General features: G+C 58.9%; 2 protein-coding genes across 2 annotated transcripts; both read left to right on the plus strand.

Annotated features, from left to right (window-relative positions):
* The first annotated feature begins 71 nt into the window (after nt 1-71).
* Nucleotides 72-9,626, plus strand: LOC132319773 (disintegrin and metalloproteinase domain-containing protein 2-like). The gene is made up of 19 exons (XM_059831411.1): nt 72-173; nt 264-325; nt 467-545; nt 1,244-1,320; nt 1,437-1,602; nt 2,355-2,420; nt 2,666-2,737; nt 2,879-3,045; nt 3,133-3,214; nt 3,528-3,664; nt 3,961-4,141; nt 5,075-5,164; nt 6,135-6,333; nt 7,359-7,464; nt 7,841-8,024; nt 8,314-8,394; nt 8,862-8,970; nt 9,148-9,292; nt 9,565-9,626. Exons 1-19 carry the CDS (start codon nt 72-74, stop codon nt 9,614-9,616), a joined length of 2,157 nt encoding a protein of 718 aa, XP_059687394.1. The 3' UTR covers nt 9,617-9,626.
* Nucleotides 9,627-14,302: 4,676 nt separating this feature from the next.
* LOC104253536 (indoleamine 2,3-dioxygenase 2) lies at nt 14,303-22,372 on the plus strand. Its single transcript, XM_059831445.1, has 10 exons — nt 14,303-14,431; nt 15,981-16,076; nt 16,707-16,826; nt 17,022-17,140; nt 17,579-17,593; nt 18,055-18,154; nt 18,412-18,529; nt 19,018-19,069; nt 20,956-21,104; nt 21,881-22,372. The coding sequence occupies exons 1-10, from the start codon at nt 14,303-14,305 to the stop codon at nt 22,249-22,251; spliced, it is 1,269 nt and encodes a 422-aa protein (XP_059687428.1). The 3' UTR covers nt 22,252-22,372.
* Nucleotides 22,373-25,022: the final 2,650 nt, after the last annotated feature.

Below are 25,022 nucleotides of genomic sequence, written 5' to 3' on the forward strand. Positions count from 1 at the left end.
GGGCGGAGCCGCGTGTCCGCGCCTGTGTGCGGGGGCGGGGGGCCGGTACCGGCCGGGCCGTCGGCGGGGCGATGCGGGCGGCGCTGGCGCTGGGGCTGGGGTTGGGGCTGGGGCTGGGGCTGGCGCTGCTGGCCGCGCTGGGCTGGCGGGCGGCGGCGGGCGGCGCCCCGCAGGTAGGTGTGGAGCCCGGCACCCCCGGCCCCCCCGGCCCCGCTCCCCCTCCGCCGCTCCGCCGGCCCTAACGCTCCTCTCCCCGCGGGCAGCGCGCCCGGAGCTACGTCATCCCCGTCGAGGGGACCCCCCGCACCCTGCGCCTGCGGCAGCAGTAAGTGGGGCGCAGCGGGCAGGCAGCACGGCCCCCGGGGCTGCGCAGGGTCGCGGCTGGGGACCGGGGAGGGCCGCTGCCTCGTGCGGTGGCCACCGCGTGTGGCCGACTGCGAGGGTGCCATCTCTGTTCTGCACGTAGAGTGTTTTTGCCGGAGGATTTCCGGATCTATACCGATGGCCGAGGGGGGCTTGCAAAATCCGAACTGGCACATATTGAGGTAATAGTCACACCCTGCGTGCTGTACCCGGGAGGAACGTGCAGAGGAGATTCCCCTCTGCAGCAGTGCTCTGTAGAGCCCTGACACGGTGTTAGCAGGAACTTTCTCAAGGCACCAAACCCATTCCCTGGAACCGCAGGTAACCAAGCCAGCGGCGTTCAAATGTCGACATGGTTGGTACCGCATGGTTGGAGCAAGGTGGGCAGCAGCCAGCCAGCGGTCTTGCAGAGGGGCAGGGGTGTGGGCTCAGCCTCCAGCTGATGCAGCGATGCAAGCAATCCCACTTCCCGTGGCAGAGCCTGTCCTGCAGCATGTGGGCTCGGGCTCTCTGGGGGGCTGCAGCTGCTGCCAGGCGAATGGCCGTGTCACCCAGCCAGCACGGCGTTTGGGAGGATGGCCACACTGAGGGCGTGCATTGGCTCACACCCCACCGCAGCGAGGGCTGACACGGGGGTGTAACCGGTTGCCTGAGGACAGTAGGGAGCTGAGAAGGGGACAAAGACCAACCAGGGGTCAGTGCAGGTGTCCGTTCCCAGAGGAGGCCACAGTGCTCTGCTTCTCCCCACACGCGTTGTGTGCCTGTCCTCTGCGGGGACGGGGACCACAACGCAGGCAATAGCAAGGTCTGGTGCCTCGCACGCTGCAGCGCTCCCCAGGTCTCTGGGGAGAAGGCACCGATATGGCTTTACTCCTTCCAGCGCGACTGCTTCTACGAAGGCTATGTCGAGGGTTTCCCCATTTCGCTCGTGGCACTTAGCGTCTGCTCCGGCCTGAGGTAAAGCAGTTGCCTTTGTGTGGGGGACAGGCATCAGTGAGAGCGCTGGGCGGTGTTGGTGTCGTCCCGAGGTGGCGGAGGAGCCATTCCTGCCGCTCCATGTCTTTGCTTTCCAGCGGGATCGTGCAGCTCGCAAATGCCAGCTACGGGATCAAGCCTCTGGAGGCTGTGGCTGGGTATCGGCATCTCGTGTACCCAATGTGGAATGAAAACATAGAGACTCGGCTGTTCGTCGAAAACAGCTCTGGGGAGGTGTCACCGAAGCTGGAGGACGCAATAGCAGTGAGTGCACCTCCTGGCCAGCTGGTCTTTAGTGGGATGGTAGCCGTAGGCATGGAAAATTTGTAGCCGAATGCTGCCTCAATTTGTGCGATAGTGTGCTGTTTCTGAGTTGTTTTGGTACAGCAGATGCTGAAGGGCTTCATAACTTGTCTGTGCAAAGGATGACGTCTCTGCCTGGGATGGGTGGGAGCTGTGAGGGTGGTCCAAGGCTGAGTGAGCAGGACGGGGATTTCTCTGCGGCAGTTATCGCGCAAGAGTCGACCCTGCCTGCTTATTAATGGGGCGGAAGAGAGCCAGGCAAGCGGGGAGGGCATGTTTCTTCTGGAACTTACCTGTTGGGCCAAAGCCACCAGCAGTGTGCTGTGCCGGGACAGCAGCGGTCCCGGCAGGCGGCTGGTGTGCGGTACTGCTGGGTGGCTGGGTTGTGAATAGGCAGGAGTCAATGCTTGCCTCTGCTCGCTGTTGTAAGTTGCCTTTTTTCCATTGGTCTGTGGCCTTGCCAAAATGTCTGTGTTGTAAACAGGGCTGGAATATGTGGCTGAGGATGTCATGTTGCAGATGATGTAAGGACTGTTTTTCTGGGAGTCTGGGGCTGTTTGTCCTACGGCTCCAAATGGCCGTGAAGTGCAGTAACTGGCAGTGGACCTAGAGGTTTCCTTTGCAGAGCTGCTGTGAGCTGCAGAAGCTCTGCACTAATGTGTGCATGGAGTTTTTTTGTTGTTTAGTTTGTTTTGTATTTGATTTTCCTAAAGAGTGAGCAAGCTGTCAGTAGATCCCCTCGGTATCTGGAAATGCATGCCGTTTTGGACAAGGCTCTGGTAAGTCTTTGCATCCTCTCTGCTGTAAATTGTTGCCCCTAGGAAAAACTTTTGTGTGCAGCAAGTCTGTAGCTACTCAAGAATGTCAAGGGAGATTTGCACAAGGCTTGAGAGTCTCCACGCAATGGGAATTAACTCCCTTGGGCATGGATGAGAATACGTTGTGGCAGGGACCACAGCCAGCGCTCTTGGAGAGTTTGCCTTGCACGGTGCCCTGACATGCTCTTGTGTTTGTCGCCTTTCAGTATGACTATATGGGAGCAGACAAGGATGCTGTGACGGCCAAGATAGTGCAGCTTTTCAGCTATGTGAACAGTGTAAGTTGCTTTTGGTCGCAGCCTGAACGCGCATGGGAAACGTGCAGTAGTGGTATGGATAAGGCCCCGTAGCTGAAGCAAGTGGGAGGCCGCAGAGCAGCAGGGCTCTGCGGACCAGCCGTGGTGTCTGTCTGCCTCCAGATGTTTGCTCGCCTCAACCTGACAATAGTACTGTCTTCTCTGGAGTTTTGGACAGAAAAGAACAAAATCCCAACCATGGGAGATGCCGAGGAGTTGCTGCAGAGATTTTTGCAGTGGAAAAATGTGCATCGTGTGTTGCGGCTGCAGGACATAATGTTCCTATTTGTGTAAGACGAGGATGGCTGTGTGGAAATGAAAGGAAGAGGAAGATGCTGTTACACCGTGTGTCGGACTGAGTCTGGTCTGTTCTCCAGTTACAGGGAGCAGTCCCGTTATGTGGGGGCGTCTTCTGCGGGGAAGCTGTGTCTCAGAAACCGTGCTGGAGGGGTTGCCTTGGTACAGTACCGCTGAGCTGTCTGTCCGTCCCCATAACCTCCTGTGCCTGTAGGTAAGGTGGCGAGCGGTGCCTCAGGAGCTAAGCCCCACGCGCAGCCCGAGGCCAAGGAGCCCCCGGGCAGCAGAGGCTCCTCCGGGTGGGAGCGGAGCCCCACCAGCGAGGCAGCAGAGGTGCCGGAGGGGCGCAGACTGGGTGCCCCCCAGGCTGTCGGTGCAGGAGCCCTCGTGCCTGGCAGCCCGCTGGAGCCCCGAGGGAAGGCACTGGGGTGGAGCAGCGGCGGCGGGCTGAGGCCAGTCCTTGTCCCCCCTGCAGTACCGCAGAGCTATGACGCTGGAGGCGTTCGCAGTCGTTGTGGCCCAGCTGCTGGGGCTCAGCCTGGGGATGGCGTACGAAGATTCCGGGAGCTGTCACTGCGCGGGAGCTGCCTGCATAATGCAGGCCAGCTCGGTGTAAGGCTCCCCCTGCCCCCTTGGTGCATGGGGTGGGTTCGGTGTGATGGCACAAGGGGGGTGTGCTCCCGCCGGGTGTGCGTGGTGCCCGTCTGTGCAACGCCACCCGCGAGGGGCAGAGCAGGGGATGTGTCCAGGAGCGTGCAGGGGCGGAGGGGCAGACAGCGGGCAGCTTCTGGGGGCAACCGCAGCGGAGAGCAGCCGCCCCACGTTACCGACCTCTTCTGTGAGCAGGAGGGGCCACACAGCCCCAAACACAGACTGTGTTAACAGCAGCCCTGTCCTCTGACTTGCAGACACTTGGCTGGCGTGAAAGTCTTCAGCAACTGCAGTGCAAGAGACTTTCAGCGTTTTCTCGCTGCTGGAGAAGGGCAGTGTCTGCTGAACAGGCCGGCTATGGATGCAGCATACAAAGCTCCCGTGTGTGGCAACAAAGTGGTGGAGCCGGGAGAGGCTTGTGACTGCGGTTCAGCAGAGGTTAGTTGTTGAGCCTTGGTTCAGTTGGAAGGAGCCAAGCCATGAGTCCCCGGGGGGAATGAACTGTCCCAGGAGAGGTTTGAATTGCTCCTGTACCCTCCAGACCTCTGTGCAGGGCAGAGAGGGCCCAAGGCTTTATGAAACCCTAAAGCAGCGCCAGCGCCATGCAGATGCTTGGCTGTGGTTGCCAGCACATCCAAAGCAGCCATCGTATGGTGTTGGTAATGGATGGATGGAAGGAGCTTGTAAGTGGTTGCAGCTGTAATGAGGGGCTGCCCCCAGCCCCCCGCTGCAGGGCACAGCCTGAAATGGTGCTGGGAGGATTACGCTAGGGACCTGCCAAGATGTCCAGCTACTGATACCACTTGGGAAGCAGTTTTGCACACCAGAGTGGCATGTAGTGATGTTGCGGGGAGAAACTCTGACCGCAGCCTGCCAAAAAGGCAGGGGTGCTGCAGCGGTTGTGTGGTTTGCTGGCAGGGCATAGGCAGAGGTGGAGGCAGCGGGGAAGGTCTGGTAGAGGAGCAGTACTCCTGTTGCAGAGAACTGGCGAGCAGTGGATGAACTCCTCTGTCTTGCTAAAAGCCCCCCAGTTTTGTGCCCACCTGGGTGCAACCGTGCGCACACATCTGCAAGTGATCTCTGTCCCCGCAAGTGCTGCCAGCCCCGGTGATGGCTCCCCCGCAGCCTCAAGCATGTATGGTCATGAGGACAGAAAATACGGTCTTGCCATGGGAGTGTGGATGGCTGGGGGCAACCAGCATGGCAGAGGGGCTCTGCCCAGGGACCCTGGGTGCTACTGGAGAGCCTGGGACATGGCTGCCTGGGGTGACAGGGGCTGCCGGAGGGAAAGGCCAAGGTCTCTGGCTTGTTCCCTTGTCGTCCTTGGGAGAGGTGGAACCTCGCCTGACTGTCCCCACTGGTCACCTCCAGGAATGTCGGCGTGACCCGTGCTGCACCGTTGGCTGCAAGATGAGGAGAGGGGTGCAGTGCCAGTCGGGACCGTGCTGCCGGAAATGCCAGGTAAGCCGTGTGCAGGGGCGGGGACACTGCATTCCCTAGGGATAGCCCCCGTGCTGGCATGCCTCGCTTACACACCTAATGTGAAGCAGGAATATAGCAGGACCCAAGGGGTAAACGGGCACTGTGCCTCCAGCCGACAGTACTGGCTAGTGCGCTGATGCGGAGGGTCAGCGAGTGTTGGGAAGTGAAGTGAGCTCTGTGAAGTGCTGGTGCCAGTTAGGTTTCTGTGGCCCGGGAAGGTATTTTTAGGATGCAGGCACTGTGCCTGCTCCCAAAGTACCAAGGTGAAGGAGATATGCTGACTTTATGGCTGCATGGGAGGCTTATAGTGGTGTCCTCCCAGCTGGGCAGTGCAGGCTGCACGGGGCCAGGTGACTCCAGTCAGTGGTGGCATGTCTGTCCTCTCGCCAAGAGCCACGCAGGCTGCAGGGGAGGGTGGCGGGGCAGAGGAGTGAGCCGGGGTCGCAGCAGCTGGAGCAAAGGCAGGGTGAGCAGAAATCGGCACACAAGAGTCGCGCCGTGTCAGGCTGTGCGGGTGCCAACTGTCTTCTGATGTGAGGAGTTTGTGGGGGGGTGGGTGCTGCAGCTGGAACTGGGGCTCCAAAGTACCGGCAGCTTTGGTCTTGCAAATGTACGGAGAAGAAAGGGTGCAGTGTGGTCAGGAGCCAGAGGAGCTGAGACTTCTCTTTCTGGGGGAGAGCCACTGTGGTGTCTGGAAGGTATTTACTCTGCATGTTGTGCAGATCAGGCCAGCCGGTGTTACCATGGGAGAAGCTTTGGGGGTCCTTTTGTTTGTGTCACTGGTTGATGAAGCAGTTGAAAATGGCAGATAGAGTGGTTGGTCTGAAATCTCTCCCTTATGATTCCCGTCTCCCTTCTCCCTTCTCCCCTAATTCTGTTGTAATCTGTTCTATTGAAATTGCATTCTACTGAAATTCTATTCTAATCTAATCTATTTTCTTGCCTCTAGTTTGTGAAAAGAGGCACGTTATGTAGAAGCAGCTCCGAGGACGAGTGCGAGTTGAAGGAATATTGCAACGGCACCTCTGGGGAGTGCACACCCGACCTCTGGGTCATGGACGGGCATCCCTGCAGCAGGAACACTGCCTTCTGCTACCGGGGAGTCTGTCAGACAGCCGACAAGCAGTGTCAGAAGGTCTTTGGCCAAGGTAGGGGCGACGGATTGCAGGAGGGGGGCTGGCTGTTGTGTGGGAAATGCGAAGGCCTGGAAGGGAAGCATTGAAGTGGGAAACCCTGGCAGCCCAACTAGTGTGTGCGGGCGAAAAGGGACAGGAGGCGCAGAGGAAAGGGAGGAAGCGTGTTGGCTGTCTGTCCATGGGCGTGCTGCTGCAGTGTGGGTTGTTCTGTGGGTTTGTAAGGGACCAAGTCCCCGTAGCCAGAGTGGAGGTCTCAGTGAGAGAAGAGATCTCGTGGAAGTTGATCCAAGCTGGATGAAAGAGGAAGTGGCCGAGGGACTGATGGAAAAGCCTGTGAGTGCACCACAGGAGGGGTGTCCAGGGACAAGGGTGGGCAGCTGGCCTGGCTGTGACTGGAGTAACTGAAGTTGGGGTGGCACAACACATCTGCCAGAAGACACAGGGCTGCTTTGGCGGCGCACTATCGGGTATGATGCACTCGTGAATGTCCTGGGCACCTGGAGAAATGGCTTGCAATAAGCATCTGCCTCTTGACCGCAGGGCGAGATGTGCACGTGATGTGTTGCAGCACTGATGCTGTTCCAGGGAGGCTGGCAATGAAGGAGCAGCGTGTAGGCTGAAGCGTTGGTGGGAGCAGTTGGTGGGGGACACTGCTGTGCAGGAGGGGGCTAGCTAGCTGCAAGTGCTGTCCTTTCCAGCCAGGTGGATGGTCTCATTCTCTGGGATGTGACTCCCAGAAGTGTCCCTGAAGGTCTTGCGGCTGTTCCGGGGGGAGCCTGGCGTGGAGCCGATGGGCGCGCAGGGGTGTGGAAGGGAGGCAGCTGGAGCATCCCACCGCAGCAGGCTGTAGGGAGCATGAAAGCGAGCAGGCTGGGTCTGGGCTCCCACACAGCCACGGCTCCAAATGCCTGTAAGAGTGCAGGCGGCCCCAGGCATCACCGAGTAGCAGGTGTGGTGTGTGCCCGAAGTGGTGATGCCCAACCCCAAGGCGGAGAGAGGCTGTTGGACAGACCACGAGTGTTGTTATGCATTTGCAGGTGCCAAGAACGGGCCCTTGGCCTGCTATGAAGAAATCAACAGCCAAAGAGACAGAATGGGACACTGTGGCTCCAATCACCGCGGTTACCAGCGTTGTGCATGGAAGTAAGTGCCGTAGCAAGGGTGCCGGGGTGCTCTGGCCGCAGCATGGTGTGCCGCGGAGCGGGGAGCCCGGCTCCACGATGGGGAAGAGGCAGAGTGCAGACAGGCTCCCCAAGCTCAGCCGCCCATCAGTGGAGAGAAACGTGCCGTCCCGGGCCTGGGCGGGCAGGGCACTGGATGTGCCTGTGCAAAGCTGGTGAGCGCACAGGCTGGGAGGGGGGGATGTGGAAGGGGCTCGTGGTGGACATAAGCGTCCATGTGCTGGGAATCGGGCATTCGGGGTCCATTCTCCAAGCACTCACTTGGTGTTGGCAGCTGAGCTGAAATGGAAGGATGAAGGTGGCTATTGTCAAGTCCTTTGCTCGCAATGCCTTTGCAGGGATCTCCGATGTGGGAAGCTCGTGTGTGAATATCCGGGCTCCAAGCCCTTTCTCAAGGAGAAGGCTGCGGTGATTTACGCTCGGGTGCAGAATACGCTGTGTGTAACGTTAGATTACATGAAGCCTCCCATGGAGAGGGACCCCATGCTGGTGAACGATGGCACCGTCTGCGATGACCACAAGGTAAGGGATCCCCTGACGTGTAGCAGCTCCCTTGGGAGAAGAAGGACTTGTAGAAAGTACCGCTGCGGTGGTGGCATCAGGGCTGCGAGGGCAGTGGCTTTTCTGTTGCCTCCATCCTGAAGGAGTCGGGATGGAGATATGGGCGGCATGACCCCCTCAGACGGGGTCCAGCATGAAGTCTGATGCTCCCTTGTGGGTTCCTGAAAGATCTGCAGCTCTCCCAAGTTGGAGCTGGGTGCGTAACCGCCCAGCTGGCTGACCCAGGGTTGCCTGTGTGCTTGTGCTGTAGATCTGCCTGAACCAGCAGTGTGTGCCTGCCACTGTCCTGAACTATAAATGTGAGGTGAAGACAAAGTGCCACAGTCACGGTGTAAGTCACAGTGCTGCGCATTGTTCTTTGTGGTTTGTTCAACTTTCTAGAGATGTGGCTCACAAAAGTGGCGTCTCGGGTCATATTTGTGGGGAAGAACAGCCGAGGGGGTCTTGGCAGTGGAAGTGCCGGACCATCTCTCGAGGCTGCATGCATAGCGCCTCCAGCAGAATTCCCTCGTGGAGCCAAGTGGCTCCTCTTTGTAAATCAAACGGAAAGGGTCTGAGCATGCTGGGAGGATGGAAGAAGCGGTAAAGGTGGGGAGAAGGCAGTGCCCCGGGAGGTGACAGCCAGCATTGACCGAGGCAAAGGGCGTCTGTGTGAGCCCCGGGCAAGTTGCGTGCAGGGAGGCTTTGCCTGGTGTGAGGCGCTCTGACATCTGTGCCCAGTGTCTGGCATGTAAAGACGTGTGGGCATGATCCTCTGCAGCTGGCTATAAATCCTGTCTCTCCCTGTCTGTCATGCAGGTCTGCAATAACCAAGGGAGCTGCCATTGCCATCCTGGCTGGAAACCACCAACTTGCTGGGAGAAAGCAGGGGCGATGGGCGGGAGTGGCAGCAGCCCATCTGGAGATGGTGAGGGCTGAGGGTTCTTGGGGTGAGGGTTCTCACGGGAAGAGATGGTTCCAGGGCCTGGGCAACAGATTCCCGTTCTGGCAGTGGCTTGCCATATAGGCAAGTGTCTGGGTCCTGTGGTGTGTCCCAGGATGGGCTCAAGGAGGTTGTTTTGTTTCCTGTGCCTAAATGAAGCAGACATTGGGAGCGAGGGCTTGCCGAAGCTGTGGCTGCTTCTGACCTTCTGCCTCTTCATGCCTGTCGCCGTCGGGCTCATCCTCATGGCGCTAAGGAGAAGCGGCCCAAGGCGCTGTCTCACCACAGAGGAGCTGGATGAAGACAAGTGAGTCTGTTCTCTGCACCAAAGGGTGTTGAGTTGATGGTGTGTAGGTGGCACGGAGGTGGCCATAGGCAGCAGAAAAGCTGGAGCCTGGACAAGGACTCTTGCTGTGCAGCACGCCCGATGTGGGAATAGGAAGCGGGAGCGACGGACGATGAAGGGACGAGGTGGTGCCAGAGTGGGGCCGGCGGCAATGCTGGGAGGAGGGGTTTTGCTCCTTGCAGCTCTAGGTGGCTTTGCGACTGACAGGAGCTGCCTTCCTGACCCCACTCTAGGTTGGAAGACAAAGACTGTGTGGATGAGGAAAGGAGTGTGTCAGATGTGTAGTGGTGCAGCAGGGAAGGATGTTGAAATGTAAGTCATTGCCTAAGTGGCTGATTGGTTTTTTATGCTGGGCTTGTGTGGGGGTGGCAGTGGAGCTGGCAGTGGAAATAGGGGAGAGGGAGCCACTGTGTGTGCCTTGACGTTGGCAGGGAAGCAGTCTTAGTGGGAGCGCTGGCAGCATGGTTGTTGGAGTCACGGGTGGGCGGCAGCAGGGTTTCTGTGGCACATCAGCTCCCGGGTGCCTGCAGATTGGAACAGGCTGCCCAGGGAAGCAGTGGAGTCACGATCCCTGGAGGTATTTAAAAGAAACGTAGAGGTGCCACTTAGAGACCTGGTTTATGTTGGACTTGGCAGTGTTAAGTTAATGGTTGGACTTGATGATCTTAAGGGTCTTTTCCAACCTCAATGATCTTACGGGTGGGTGGTTTGTCAGGGGGATAGGGGAGGACTGTGGTGGCAGCGAGCGTTGTCCAGGTTGGGGAGTTGTTGGTCTTAGTGCTCATGCAGGGGCGGGTGGCAGTGACGCATGTTTGGCGAGGATGTGGGCAGGGGTGGCCCTGGGGGATGCGGGGTGCCGAGCGGCCCTGTGTGTGGAGGTGCCGGCCCGTGCAAGCAGACTTGGTGGAGAATTGGACCGAGTGTCACTTGGGTGAGGTGCTGAGGGCTGTCCCTGTGATGGGCTCGGCCCCCAGATGGGGTCCGTGTCTCTCAGCACGTGAGCCCGGAGAGTGGTGGCAGCATGCGTGGCAGGCTGCCGGGGCCGTCCCGTGTGAAGCAGCCCTTGGGTGGGCAGGGACCTTGGAGTGGAGGTGGCTGGAGGTGGCTGCTGCCCAGAAATAAGTCGTGCCTCTGTGGCGTTTCCCCTCTGTCAGTGTCTGGGGCCTGGCGGCATCTGGCAGCGGGTGTCAGAGCGCAGTGCGTAGAGAGGACTGCACGGAGGATGCTGCGGTGCGGCACAGTGGAGGAGATGCTCACGGCCCCGGGCTTGGGAGCGAAGTGGCCCGCAGCCTGTGTAGTGCGCCTCTTGTTGTAGTGTTTGTTGTTCAATAAAAGGTGTCCACAATCTCTGAGGAGTTGGGTGATCCCTGCAGAGCAGCACCGTGTGCCAGAACCATGCCAGGACTAGGAGGCCCCTAAGTGAGTGGAGGAACCCCGGCTGTGTGCTGTGATGGTGTTGGGAAGGGCTCCTGCCTGGAACACAGCCAGGAGATGTGGCCAGCCCTGACTGGTATGTGCCCAGTGTGATGCCAGTGGCGGATTGACTGAGTGAGAGGTGCCTGCCAGCTCTGGCCCTCCTTGGACTTAGCGCTGGCAAGGCAGGAGGGGAGCAGGCCCGGCCATGTGTCAGTCAAGCAGTGGAGCAACCACACAGCCCCGGAGAGCCTGTGCCACCCTCTGTGCCTGAGGAGCACCCGTGCTGCGAGCCTGCACCCTTACATCAGTTGCCATGGATTTCATTGTGGAGGAGCTGCTCCTCACCTCCCACTATGTCCTCCAGGACCCGATGCGACATTGCCTGCCCCATGCCCACCCTGCTCTCCCCTCGGATGCTGCCGCTCGGCACCCAGGACCTGGGCGGGCATGGGGAGCTGCCCCCACGTGCCTGGCTCTGGCCTTTATCCAGCTAGGATACATGGGGCAGGGGGAGAGCAAGGACGTGGCGCAGCTTGGCACTCCTCTGCTCCACTCCTGCACTGCCCCGGCTACCCTGTCCCCATGCAGGGCAGGACGGGGACGCAGTGACGCAGCACGGCAAACACTGGGCTGCGCTCTGCCAGCCCTGCCCCTGCACACAGAGCCCCCGGACAGACACAAGGACACTCACTCCTGTCCTGACCCTGCAGCCACGGCTGGTCCATAGAAGCAGGGTCTCATGCTGTGCTGCACACTAAGAGCATCTCAGCAGAGCTGGAAAATTGCTAGTGCGATCCCAGAGGCACCGCAGCACATCACCTACCTGACCCCGGGGACACAGTTTAGTCCCGCAGGGACCTGGATGCCCTCCTCTCCTTCCCCGGTGGGGACAGCAGCACGCACTGCTTCCTCCGGTCCCTGCTGGTGGGGCAGCAGCGGTGGCTGGAGCTGAGGTGTGGGGCACCAGCAGCAGCACTGAGCAAGAGACGTTTTCTGCCCAGCACATCTACCCTGGGACCATGGCTTTGCTTGGAGCATTCAGGGATGCAAGGACTGGCAATGGATTTGCCTGTCTGGCACCTCTGCCAGCTGGGATGGGGGCACATCTCATACCATCACGTCAAAACTGCCTGGGGCAAAACACATCTCCACTCCAGAAGCCAAGCACTCTCTAGGCTGAGGTTACAGGGAGAATATTAGTCGTACAGACAGGCAACACAGCCCTACACTTCAGAGCACCCTGCACAGGGAGGGTCCCAGGGTCTGCTACCAGTGCACCACTGTGCTCTGCCAGCACCAGCCATCACAGATGCGTCCCCGTCCCCAGGCAGTGAGGACCAGCCAGCAGCCCTGGAAGAGGGGCTGCCTGACACCCCCCGGTGCAGCCGACTGCCCTGGTGCAGCACAGCATGGCCACCTTAGCCTGTGGGCCAGGACATCGCTGACCTCCACCCCTGGGCTGGCGAGGGGGCACCCGCATTTCCTGCAGTGCTCTCAGACCTGCACCCCACAGAGATGCTTGTCTTGCTGTCTGTGCCCTGACTAATACAGCCCTTCGCTTTCCAGGCACCCATGGCATCTCCAGCCCTGGCCCCCGGCACGGGCAGCTTTCTGTGCAGGCAGCACTCACGGGTCGGTTTCCCCTGGGAAACCACTGTTTCGGCAGGCCCTCCTCAGAGCATCCTGCCAAGCCCCCCTCGGTGGGGAGGACCCGCCGGGCTGCCCCAGTGACCCTCAGCCACAGGGACCCTGCCCTGCCAGGCGCCGGGCTGGGGCAGCTCTCAGTGGTGCTGGGGGTCTCACGCCATCGCGGCCGACGCACAGGAAGAGCGCAGGGCGGATGTGCGGTCCCCGCCGTGGCTGCAGGCTCCTTCCCGCTGGCGTGGGGCCAGCGGGAGGGTGGGCTGGGGCGGCGGCAGTGGAGGAAGCCTGATTCATCAGAGCAGGCGTCATGCCAGGAAGCCCCCACCCCGTGCTGGCAGCCCCCTCCCCACTCTGGCTGCAGCTCATGTCCCTGCGCAGGCAAACCGCAGCACTCACCCTCACACTTGGGTGGGCTCGGGGTGCCCTGCCTAGCACTGGCAAACCCAGGCACACAAAACCCCTTCAGCCTTTTCAAGAGAAAGACCTGTGCAGTTGTGTCCCCACCTCGTGTCCCCACGGTCCTGAGGTGCAGAGAGCAAACAGCACCAGCACTGGCACCGCATCGCTGCAGCCCTGCGCTTTCCCATGCTGCAATGGCAGCAGCACCGGCTGCAAGGAAGGGACCGATCTGCTGGGGGACAAAGGCAGCACTGCACTGAAATGCAGGGAAACAGCAGCGTCTGCCGCGAGGTCCCTTTCAGCCTCGTTTCATTCGTCTCTGGCCAGACATGAGCCTTGCTGACATTAACCACCCAACAGGGAGTTTTGCTCCTGTGCATCGCAATTGAGTGAGAAGCCTGCAGACCCTCATTACAAAGGGATCTAATTACCCTCTGTGTATCACCATCTACTCTGCCTCCCTGGGAGTGGGTGCATGCAGCCGCAGGGAGAGCCTAGCCGGTGCTCCAGTGTGGGCACACTACCAGCACGCCATTCACTACTGCCGATTAAAACCGTCATTATGGTCTTGCACTTTGTTTGGTACTGGGAATTTAATGACAATGTCAGCTCATGTTCAGCCATTAGGCAGTTCGCTGGAAACGCAGATAAACCCTTAAGTGACATGAATGTGGATTAGGGAGTTTCACTCCCTGCCACACAGTGCTTCCTTCTGCGGCAGCTGCTTTGGATGTGGCTCCCGTTAATTTATTTTGGCTGTGGTGGGCATATTGTTAGTGCATACAGCAGCAGCACCTCGTGCAAGCATGGGGCTGAGGATACAGTTCGTGCCTGATGGCGCGTATATCGCTCCTGCAGGGAGAAAGGTCCCCTGGCACCTGGGGGTGTCACACGCAGCCTGACGAGAACCGCAGGCAGTTCCTAGCGCCACACATTTGCTGTGCTGGGGCCATACTTGGTGCCTGTGGTGGCTGCGGGTCCATGCTGCAGTGCAGGGTCTGTGCTGTGCTCATGGTGTGCCCGGGCTCTGCAGCCTCCAGCGAGACATGGAGCTCTTGCACGGTTCCTGCAGACCAAGCACAGCACACAGACATGAGTTGGGCATTGCCACGATCCTGGGGAAACCCAGCTGCAGAGACAGCGTCCCTGAGCTGCTGTCAGACTAAAGCACCCTGCACCGCTTCGATGCAGCCTCCCATGGGAGCCTGGAGCATCCCTGCAGCTCTGAGGGGAGGTCCTGGGGGGAGACAGTTCACAGCCCCTACCCGCGGCGAGGGAGCTTCCCTGAGACTTCCCCATAGGTGGACGCCTGCAGGGACGGAGATCAATGCTCGCTCCACAATAACGCCTTATCGGCAACCTTTAACCATGTTTGCTCGGACCCTCTGGCCATTGGGCAGCCGAGCCCTGGCTCCCCCCGGGACAAGGTACGCTCCTGCGGCCGGGGTGTGTGGTGCTGGCTCAGCACATACTGGGAGCGGGGCAGCTGGTGCCTCTCTGTCGAGCCAGAGCATGTCCCAATCCTGCGGCCAGCGCCCGGTGATGGAGACCAGCGACTGCACGGAGGAGACCCCGCTGCCTCTGGCGCTGACCAGGTTTCAGCTCTCCGAGGAGTATGGCTTCCTTCTTCCTGATCCTCTGGTAGGAGACGGCTGTGCCACCGTATCTGCGTGCTACAAGAGACAGAGAACAGAAAAATAGTGGGGTTGGTGAGCGGCTTTCTGGTTGGGTTTCAATTTAACGCTACTCTATAACAGTTTATGAAAAGCAATGGGGAATGCATGAGATGAGATAACTTTGGCTTAGGCAGTTTCGTAGGACAAGCCCCTCACTTTAATAATGATTAAACTGGCTGCAGCAAGTGCCACAGGGGAGAGGAGAAGGAGCTTTGTAATTCACACGTTGGCCTTGGCTTTACAGGATTTCAGGGAGTATGAGGAGAGCAGTCAGGCTGCACATCTCCCGTGCTGAAAGCGGTGCCATTTATCACTGGGCTCACTTCACAGTGGGAGTGCTCAGGAACAGGCAGATACTTGTTTATCATCCATTAATTTGCGATTATGCAGGCTGGTATTACAAGAGGGGGAACTGGACACAAACCATTAGCCACAATGTGCAAGGCTGGATGGATGCTGGGAGCCTGGGCTGGCGGCGTCCGCCCCCCCTCCCTTCCCCGCAGGCACCAGCGCAGCCCTGCCAGAGCCCCAGGAAAACCTCTGCAAATGCAGCGGCGTGGGATGGCAAAGGGCCCCCGGGCCCCTCTGGCCAGGCAGTGTCTGGCACAGCCCTCTCCAGGGCTGCCCAGCCCCAGCAGCGAGCCACAGCCCTGCTCTGGCCCCTACGTGCGTCCCCCGGCTGCCATTGCTCCCCCAATTACCTATTCTCCCCAGAACCTACAGCTCTTCTGCGTTACAGCCAGAGCAGGGACCGGAGCAGGAGAGTTTGGACATTGTCTCTCAGCCGGCCTCAACTCCGAAGAGTTTACCCAGGGCTGGGCTTATCTCCAAGCCCTCTGTTCCCTCCTGCTCCTGCCCAGCAGCCCCGTACCCCAGCATGGGGTCACCCTCCCCACCCTGGGACAGGCAGGCTCTGGTCACCTTTGCAGTGTCTCCCTGAGGGTCGTGCTGGTCCGCAGAGCTGCACTGGTGCAGGACTGCTTTGGCCATCCTGCTGCACCCCACCCATGGGTGCGCAGGGGACACGCTCCCTGCCCCTGCCAAAGCCTGGCGTCCAGGGGCCAGGGCAGCCAGCCCGGCTCTCTCAACCGACTCATCACCTCCAAGCCCCGTGACTTCTTCCCAGGGCTGGCGCGGCAGTGCCATGTTCGCTGGGACCTGCTCCCCTTCAGCTGCCACTGGCCCACGCCGGGATACTCTGGGTCCCGTTTCTCACAACCTCTCGCTGTTTCGCGAAGGACGGTGGTGGCAGCATGTCCCCCTGGCCCAGCACAGCCCTGAAGCTTCCCTTTTAGGGGAGGGGGCTTCACTCTCACCCTAACCTGTCCCTGCTTCTTGCACAGCTCCATGGCCAGCTCTGCTGATCCCAGATTTAATCCCTGGACACATCTTCTCCTGCTTCTGTGCTGAGCTGCTCAGGAACTGGGGGGGAGACAAGAGATGCAGCTTTGTGACACCGTGTGCTGCCAGTCTCTGTGCATTAACAGTCCTCCCTCTCACCTCTCTCCACCAAGACAGAGCTGCCGGCGCCCTACGGTCCCTGGATGGAGATTGCCCATGACCTGCCTCAGCTGATTGCGAGCCATCGCCTCCGCTCACAAGTTCACCAGGTACCTGTCTTACCTCTCCTGGTTTGAGTGCTCTCAGACCTTGGTCTGACACAGCAGTGTCAGCTGAACGCATGGAAAAGCAAACCACCAGCAACACCGTGTCCTCAGCAAGGACTCACGCAGACAGGACCGATACCATGCAAAAGCAAAGCCTTACCCTTGACACAGAAATAACTCCTACAGCAGATCCTGGGTCGCACCCGCCAGCCGAGGCAGCGAGGGCTGGAGCGCGGCGTGCGGTGGCAGGGGAAACCCTCTAGATGTCACGAGAGCCGCGGCTTGTCCCAGCCACGTTCCCCACTGAGGAGCCTGGGCGCTCCGCGAGCCCCCCAGCATGGCTGGACCCCACTGTCATGGGGGGATCAGCCAGTCCTGCGTGCATCCCAGCACAAGGGAGAGGGATGCCTTTTTGAGTAAAATCCCGCGGTTTACTGTCCATGCTCATGAGCCAGCAATAGCAAATCAGTAGCAAATCCTGCAGGGGTGGGAGGGACCGGAGGTTTTCAGGGAGAGGGCAAGGGCAGAGAGGCACTCAGAGGGTCTCTCCCCAGCTGGCAGGGCAGCCCCCCAATGCAGGGGGCCTTTGGCATCGCCTGCGGTGCCCCTTGCTCCCAAGGGTCTCCCTGGCAGATGCCGCAGCTGAGCCCCCGGCACCTCCGAGGGCGCGAGGAGCTGCACTTGGCGCATCTGGTGCTCAGCTTCATCACGATGGGCTACCTCTGGCAGGAGGGTGAGGAGGGCACCGTGAAGGTAAAAGCAATGTGGAACAAGTTCACCTGCTCCTTAGGATGTGGGGGGCTGATGCTGCTCCCCTGGGACTCATCCCATGGGAGCAAAGCCCCTTTCTTGAGGCGGCAGCAGGAGCATGACGCCTCCTGCCTGGCCCGGGCACCTTTCACCAGCCTGACAGGGTCTCCGTCTTCTCCTGTGCTTTGTGCCCTTCAGGTCCTGCCCCGAAATCTCGCTGTCCCCTTCTGGGAGGTCTCGCAGGCCCTCGGCCTCCCGCCCATCCTCAGCCACGCAGACTTTGTGTTGGCCAACTGGAGGAGGAAGAACCCCAATGGGTAAATGGGCAAATGCCGGCAGACCGAGCATGGCTCTTCTCGTGGTCAGGGCAACAGTGATGAGCCCCAGCAGGTCCTGTCCAGCACAACGGGGACGAACGGTTCCCAAACCCCTCCTGTCCTGCCAAAAACCATTGAAAACCCGCCATCACTGGGGGCCTGTCTTACGGAGAAGGTCTGGGGAAGGGTCTTGCCAGGCAGGGGGGAGCAGTGGTCTCTGGCTGCTGCTGGCGTGCTGCAGCCATGGGCACAGCCACGGGCACCCAGTGGGAACCGGGTACCTCTGGGAGCATCCCCCAGGGGTGACGGCACTTCCCGCGGGCCAGCGAGCTCATTTGTATCCCACTGAGCACAGTCTGTTGCTGAAACGATTTATAACGTCTCTCTTTCCGTCTCCTTTTCTTGTGCATTTGTTGGCAATAACCGAAATGCCTTCAGGCCTCTGGAAATTGAGTAAGTATTTAAGATGCTTATTTATTTTCTAACAGTATTAGTTTTGTCTGAATTGGCTTAGCGCTCCAATACTGCAGGGCTCTGCTTAGGTTGAACCTATCTCTTGATCTATGAGCCCAACAAAACCAGCTCAGTCTTGGGCATGCAAATGCCACTGCAACAACAGCAAAGCGCCGTGACCGCAGCTGAACTGTGGGCTGCTCTAGTCCACGCAGAGCCTGGCCGTCATGGGCAGGCTTTTAGCCCAGCAAGTGCATGGGAAGGGTCACGGATCCCTCAAAACCAGAGCAGCCCCCATCCCCATTTGCTCTGTGCCAACTTGTCTCTGCCTGGGGTGCAGGTAAGAGGCTCTGCAGCCAGGAGGATTTTGCTCCAACGGGTCTCGGGGGGTGTGTGGAAATCCCAAGCAAGCGCCCTCCTAACCCCTGTGTGCTCGGCCTCTCTGCCGGTTGCCCCTGCAGGAACCTGGACACCATCATCTTGCTGCCCGGGGGAGAGAGCCTGCGAGGCTTCATCCTCGTCACCCTCCTGGTCGAGAAGGCGGCCGTGCCTGGGATTAAGGTAGGCTGCTGCTGCATGAGACAGCTGGGATGCGTGTGCCTTCCCTCCTGCTGTGTCCCGTAGCATTCTCCTCACCTGGAAAGCGCCCGCAGGCGTGCACCCACAAGGTGCACCCATCCCCTGCACGCTTGTTCGCACGCTGGGGAAAGGGGCAGAGCTGGTGTGGGCGGCAGCGGGTATCCAGAGCCACAGTACACAGCCATTGCAGCCTCCTCACACTTTGTGCTCTCCCTCCCTCCTCTCCTCTCCTCTGGCAGGCAATCGTTCGGGCCGTTCGTGCCATCCTGCAGCTCGATGAGGAGACCCTGCGCAAAGCCCTGCAGGAGCTGGCAGAGGCCATCGGGGACATGAGCGAAGCTTTGAAAAGGATGCACGGTAACAGCAGCCTTCAGCTGGAGGGCAGCTCGTGTCCTCACATCGCTGCGCACACTCTAGCTCATCGGATGCATTATCATAAATGTGATTGCACTTGGCCCATAAAGCATCTCCGGAGAGATGGAGTGGGAGGAGGCGGGAGAGATCTGGGAGAAGCTCAGTGCTCCCAGGATGATACATGGTGTTCGAGCACCCAGATGGGCCTGGGGTGAAACCATGGGGTGTTTTTGGGCTGAGCAGCGCTGAGCGCTGATGCTGTGCTGTGCACAGCGGTGCCCCGAGGAGCCCGGCTAGGGGAAGCTCACCGCGGGGAGGGGGCACCAGCACCGTGCAACACGCCGGCCCCTCCTGCTGAGTCCTTCTTGAAGCACAGATTTGGGTCGCTTCGGCTGCAGTGACAGGTACCACTGCCACATGGGAAACGCGGATGCAGAGGGAACTAATTGCCTTTTGCCTGCAGTAACATCTATGATCTGATTTCCTCCTAGACTATGTGGATCCAGCAGTATTTTACTCTGTGATCCGGATCTTTCTCTCTGGGTAAGTGCCGTGCCTTTCCCTCCAAAATGACCGAGTCGGCAGCTCCCGGGGCCAGGGGGAGCAGGGGATGCACTGGGAAGGGGCAGCCCAGGCTGGGGCACGGGGTCCCCCGGGGCGGGGAAGGAACCTGCACTGTGTCCGGCAGTGGTGGCCCCGAGGGTGACACAGTCCTGATGCCCTCGAGGGAGGGAGTTCCCAGGCGCTTGATGCGCCGGCGTGGAGCCAGAGCTGCTGGGCAAGGACCATGGCAGAAGGGCTGGGCTCTGCCCCCCTACCCACTTCTCTCCATCCCGCACTTCAGCTTAGCCCCTGGCATGGTCTCTGCGCTGCAACAGCCGTGATGTGCAGAAATGAAACATTTCTGCTCTTGGCCTGAATAGTTTTGACAGGAAAAGACTAATTTCTCTTTACTTCGCACGCTGTACACACAAAGCTACAAAGCTGAGTGGGGTCTCTTCCCCCTGTGTGTTAAGGAAACATCTATAACAAGCCTCTTGCTGTTGCTCCATTACAAATCTGTTAATTAAAAAAAAATAATCCCCCCAAATACTGAAAAAAGTAATTTGGGCAAGGCAGAAACACAGCCATGAGAGCCCAGCGCTGTGGGTTTGCCATCCCTCATGTTCCCTGCGGGGCTTTGAGCATCCCCAACTGCTCCGTTCCTGGGCTTCTCAGGGGGTTTCTATTTTTATTTCTCTTCAGCATATTTCAGCATTCCTAAGTCAAAAGGCTCCATGCATCCTGATTAGGTTTCTCTCATTTTTTATCCAAGCTGACCTTGTCTTGATGGTCATAGCCTGGAAAAACATGCCTTTTAAATTCCCTTCTGCTTATAAGAACTTCCCACTAGTAAAGGTTACTATAAATACATCCCTGGGAGAGCTAAAAATATTATGGTATTTGATAATGAATCTATTTTCTCTGCATTTTGTGCAAAATCTGCTCCAGCAGTCAAACAGCATAACAGCCAGCACCAAAAGCTTCATGAAATGGTGCATTCTTCAGAAGGTCAAGAGATACTTTTGTGCCAGGCACATTATCTGTCTGAAATTATCACTCCTCTTTCCATTCGTGAGCGAGCATTTATCCATTTTTGCACAACAGGCGCATAAAGCTGGATGACAGGGGCTGTGAGTTAATGGTGTATGGCGGGGGAGGCACCAACGCTGCCTGGTTCCTGGGCTTGCCGAGGACGAGCAGCTTTATGAGAGGGAGGAAATCACGTTACAGGCTTGTTCTCTGCTGAAATAAATAAAGGCAGGCTGTCCTGCACTGTCTTTAAAGACATCATCTCAAGAATAACAAGAACAGAGAAAAATCCAAAGTACAAACTTCAAGGGCTCGGAAGAGCTTTTGGGAGACTCTATCTGCTGCAGAGGCAACCTGGCTTCTCCTAACAGCCACCGGGATTCCACGGAATTAATGTCAAGTGCCACTATCGCCCAGACAAGTGCCCCCTCCCCTCTTGCACACCCAAAGCAGCTCTGCGTGTGCAAACCACCACGTGGCACCTGCCCGAGGCAGGACCCGAGTTGGAGAGGGAGGTGCAGCCATGGCGCAGGGCAGCTTGTCCCAGGACCACGCCGTGGGATGCTCACCGGTGCGCGGCTATCCCATAGAATGATCCCTAGCTCATATGCAAAGGATAATTAAGCATTTGTCCCTACAACCATGACCTTGTCATGTGCCTCGACACAGTGTTTGATTTCCAAGTTTATCTCGTGTTTGAGGACAGCTGACAAGGCTGAGCGAGGAGGGGGAGATCCATGGGCCGGGTCAGGAAGGTTTCGCTCAGTCTTGCCAGCCCAGGGTCCCTTCTCGCAGCCCCACAGTTATCAGCTGCCCTGCGGCTGCTCCCTGCCTGACTGCCATGTCTTCCCGCTCAGCTGGAAAGATAACCCCGCCATGCCGGACGGGCTGATATACGAAGGTGTATCTGACGAGCCCATGGCATACTCGGGAGGGAGCGCAGCACAGAGCACCGTCCTTCACGCTTTTGACGAGCTCCTGGGGATTCGCCACAGCGAGGAGAGCAGTAAGTCACACAGTTTTCCTTTCTCCTGAGCAAATAAGGGGCAGGGGAAGCACCGAGCCAGAGCACTTCCCACAGCTGTGCCCAGCTCTGCCAGTCAACAGGACATGCGCCCATCTCACCCTCGTAAAACCCTCGTGGAGCCCGGCTGGATGAGGCTCTGCCCAGTTTGTTAGGGAGGAAGTCTATAAACGAGGCTCTGGCAGGCACTTCCTCGCTGCTATAAATTCCCAGATGGACGGACTTTGCTTCTTGCATGTCAACTTTTTACTGAGGTTATATATGGGACCAGAGATGAGGGAGCAGAGCACGCCAGCATCCTGCCAGTAATTTAGCTCATCCATTCACATAGCTTCACATTAGTCCAGCCCATGACAGCATATATTTATGAGAAATTAGCAAAACCACTCTACTAGCAAAAAAAGCCCCAAACAACCCGAAACCAAAAGGCTGAGAACAAGGGCTAAAACCTGCCTTTTAGGGTTAAGACCAACCCTAACAGAGCATTGACCTAATATGGGGTTTCTTTCTCAATTAACTGGAGGCACCGAGACAGAAGAGAGGAGGGCAGGAGGCTGCGCAGGCTGCTGGTACCACAAGGCACAGCTCAGTGTCAGGGATAGAGGCGGGGGGCGGACAGGGGTCACCAGCCCCCGGGAAGGATGCTTTGGGGCTTCATGCTCCCAGTGTCGCAGAAGGGAAACCTCCCCGGTAGTTTCCTACCACTGACCCAGTTGAGGACACCACAACTTATTTCTTCCTTTGCTGGTGTCTTGCAGCTGCCTTCCTGCACAGGATGAGGGACTACATGCCCCCGCCCCACAGAGCCTTTGTGGAGGAGATCCACTGTGCCCCCTCCCTGAAGCAGCACGTGCTCTCCTCCGGAGACGCACAGCTCTGCACGGCTTTCAACCAGTGTGTCTCTGCGCTGGCAGAGTTCAGGTCCTGCCACATCACCATCGTCACCAAGTACATCACTGTCGCAGCAGCCAAAGCCAAGGCCGAGCAAGCAGAGCCAGGCAACAGGGCTGGCGCCTCCGCGGGGAAGCCCCCGTCCGCGCTGGAGGCCAAAGGGACCGGTGGGTCCCCCATCTTCAGCTTCCTGAAGAGCGTCAGGGACACCACCAGGGAAGGGATGATAAGTGCCTGACTTGCCCTGAGGGTTTGCAAGGCACTGCTCAGAGCGGCTGCAGGAGGCCAAATAGCTCTGGTGAGCGTCTGCAGCCCACGAACCAAAATCCGACTGCAGCAACCTTCACCGAAAACCTCCTCTCAGCAACCCCATTCCTGCTCGTACACATCTGGGACATGGGGAATGTGCTCTGGGCTGTCAAGGGAGGAGAGCACTGCTGCTGACAACCCCCAAAAGGCTCGCAGTGAGCGCAGCATCCTTCCACGGCAGCAGGATGGGCGCAGCACCCTTCCACGGCAGCGGGATGGGTGCAGCATCCTTCCACAACACCCAGATGGGTGCATCACCCTTCCACGCAGTGGGATGGGTGCAGCACCCTTCCACGCAGTGGGATGGGCGCAGTATCCTTCCACAACACCCAGATGGGTGCAGCACCCTTCCACGGCAGCGGGATGGGTGCAGCACCCTTCCACGGCAGTGGGATGGGCGCAGCATCCTTCCACGGCAGCGGGATGGGCACAGCATCCTTCCACAACACCCAGATGGGTGCAGCACCCTTCCACGGCAGCGGGATGGGTGCAGCACCCTTCCACGGCAGCGGGATGGGTGCAGCATCCTTCCACGGCAGCGGGATGGGTGCATCACCCTTCCACGGCAGTGGGATGGGCGCAGCATCCTTCCACAACACCCAGATGGGTGCATCACCCTTCCACGCAGTGGGATGGGTGCAGCACCCTTCCACGCAGTGGGATGGGCGCAGTATCCTTCCACAACACCCAGATGGGTGCAGCACCCTTCCACGGCAGCGGGATGGGTGCAGCACCCTTCCACGGCAGTGGGATGGGCGCAGCATCCTTCCACGGCAGCGGGATGGGCGCAGCATCCTTCCACAACACCCAGATGGGTGCAGCACCCTTCCACGACAGTGGGATGGGCGCAGCACCCTTCCACGGCAGCGGGATGGGTGCAGCACCCTTCCACAACACCCAGATGGGTGCAGCACCCTTCCACGGCAGCGGGATGGGTGCAGCACCCTTCCACGGCAGCGGGATGGGTGCAGCATCCTTCCACGGCAGCGGGATGGGCGCAGCATCCTTCCACAACACCCAGATGGGTGCAGCACCCTTCCACGGCAGCGGGATGGGCGCAGCACCCTTCCACGGCACTGGGAAGAGCCGTGGCCGTCCCCCCCCGCCCGCCGCGCTCCCCCGACACCCGGGGCCGGGGCTGCAGGCGCGGCTGGGCACGGGCTAATAAAGCAGCGATTGCCGGACCCCGCCGCACCGCCGGGCCTGTGTCCGTCGCGAAGCCGCGTCCCCGCTCGGCCCATCGCGACATCCCCGCGCGCCTCCAGCGCGAGGTGGCGGCAGAAACCCGCTCTCGGCTCCGCCGCAGCAGAGGAACGGGCGGGGCGGGTAAAACAAACACCAGTGGGGATTTGGGAGGGCTGCGGCGAGTGCCGGGGGCTGCGGGGGCAGCCGGGCGCAAGACGGGGCTTCCCGCTGCCTTTGGCACCCAGACACAGCTCCTCTCCCCCCCGCAGCCAGCCCTGTCCTTGTAACGCCCGGGCAGGACGCGTTCCTTATGTGCCCCAGGCTGTGAGGCCCCGGTGGGTCCCCAGCCACCAAGGCTGTCTCAAGACAGCAATTCTCATCAAACCTTTCAGCCTGATCCCTATACTTGGGCTGGTAACGACAAGCAGTCCGGTCTAAAAGTCAGACCCTCGATTGCCCGGCATTTCACAATGTCTTGTTTCTGTACAAGACAGACAGTTCTGTCTGCTGAAATGCCAGCTCGCTCTTTGAATAATAGGCAGAGATCTTACATAGCTGGTGCGTCCGCAGCGGGACCACAATTACTCACAGGGGAAGTCTGCTGACGAAGACCAACTCTGCAGTCATGGGAATGATGCCGAGAGGGGAAAGTGGATGAGAGAAGTGAGGAGAGCCTGTGGGGTGTCAAGGAGGCTGGTGTTCACTTGGAGATGCTGCATTTAGGCATAAGCTTTTACTCTCCATGGCCAACTTCATTACAGCTCCTGATTTATTAAGGACTCAGGACATTATTGGGGCAAAGCTGCAACATTTGGCATATGCGGGATTCACTCTCTTCAGTCTCAATGAGCAACACTGTGCTGTGGCAGGGGATGTGGGGACATACGGTTTCCTCGAGGGGCCGGCAAGGGAAAAACCCCTCAGACAAACCCATGGTTCTCACCAGGTATCATCTGCAGCGGACCAACACCCAGCCTGATGCCAGGTTCAGCCCAGGCCCTAATATACAAGCTCCTACCACACAGACACCACAGCAGATGAAGCAAGACCAGCAAACAACCCTGCAGCTCGGCACGGCTGCCAGCCTCCCGACTGCTCCCCTGCGCGTCCCTCCCTGGCCCGAGGCTGCAGGACTGGGCTCGCCTCACCCCAGCTGGAGAGGGGTGGGCAGATCTTTGTGCCAAGAGCAGTGCTAAAGCTTTTTTCACAATGCCAGGTGCCCAGGATGCCCTTTTACAGGAAGCGGGCACCCCCAAATTCCTTGGAATCAGCATCTTTAGGGAAATCAGGCCATATGCCTCCATGTTTTGCCTGTCCAGGTTTTGCTGGCACAGCCACCAGAGACAGGTTTCACACCCAATCAGTGTCTTGGTGCAAAAATAGCTCTGGCAGTGCCACTTCTCCTGCACTATCAGAAGAGAGTCAAGGTCCTTTGAAATGAGGCTTCGTTCCCATAAGGGCAACAAAAAGCACACGGCAACTTGAATTATTAAAGCTCCTTGCTAAATTTTATTT

This window comes from Gavia stellata, chromosome 31, assembly GCF_030936135.1.
Source record: "Gavia stellata isolate bGavSte3 chromosome 31, bGavSte3.hap2, whole genome shotgun sequence".
Classification (NCBI taxonomy): Eukaryota; Metazoa; Chordata; class Aves; order Gaviiformes; family Gaviidae; genus Gavia; species Gavia stellata.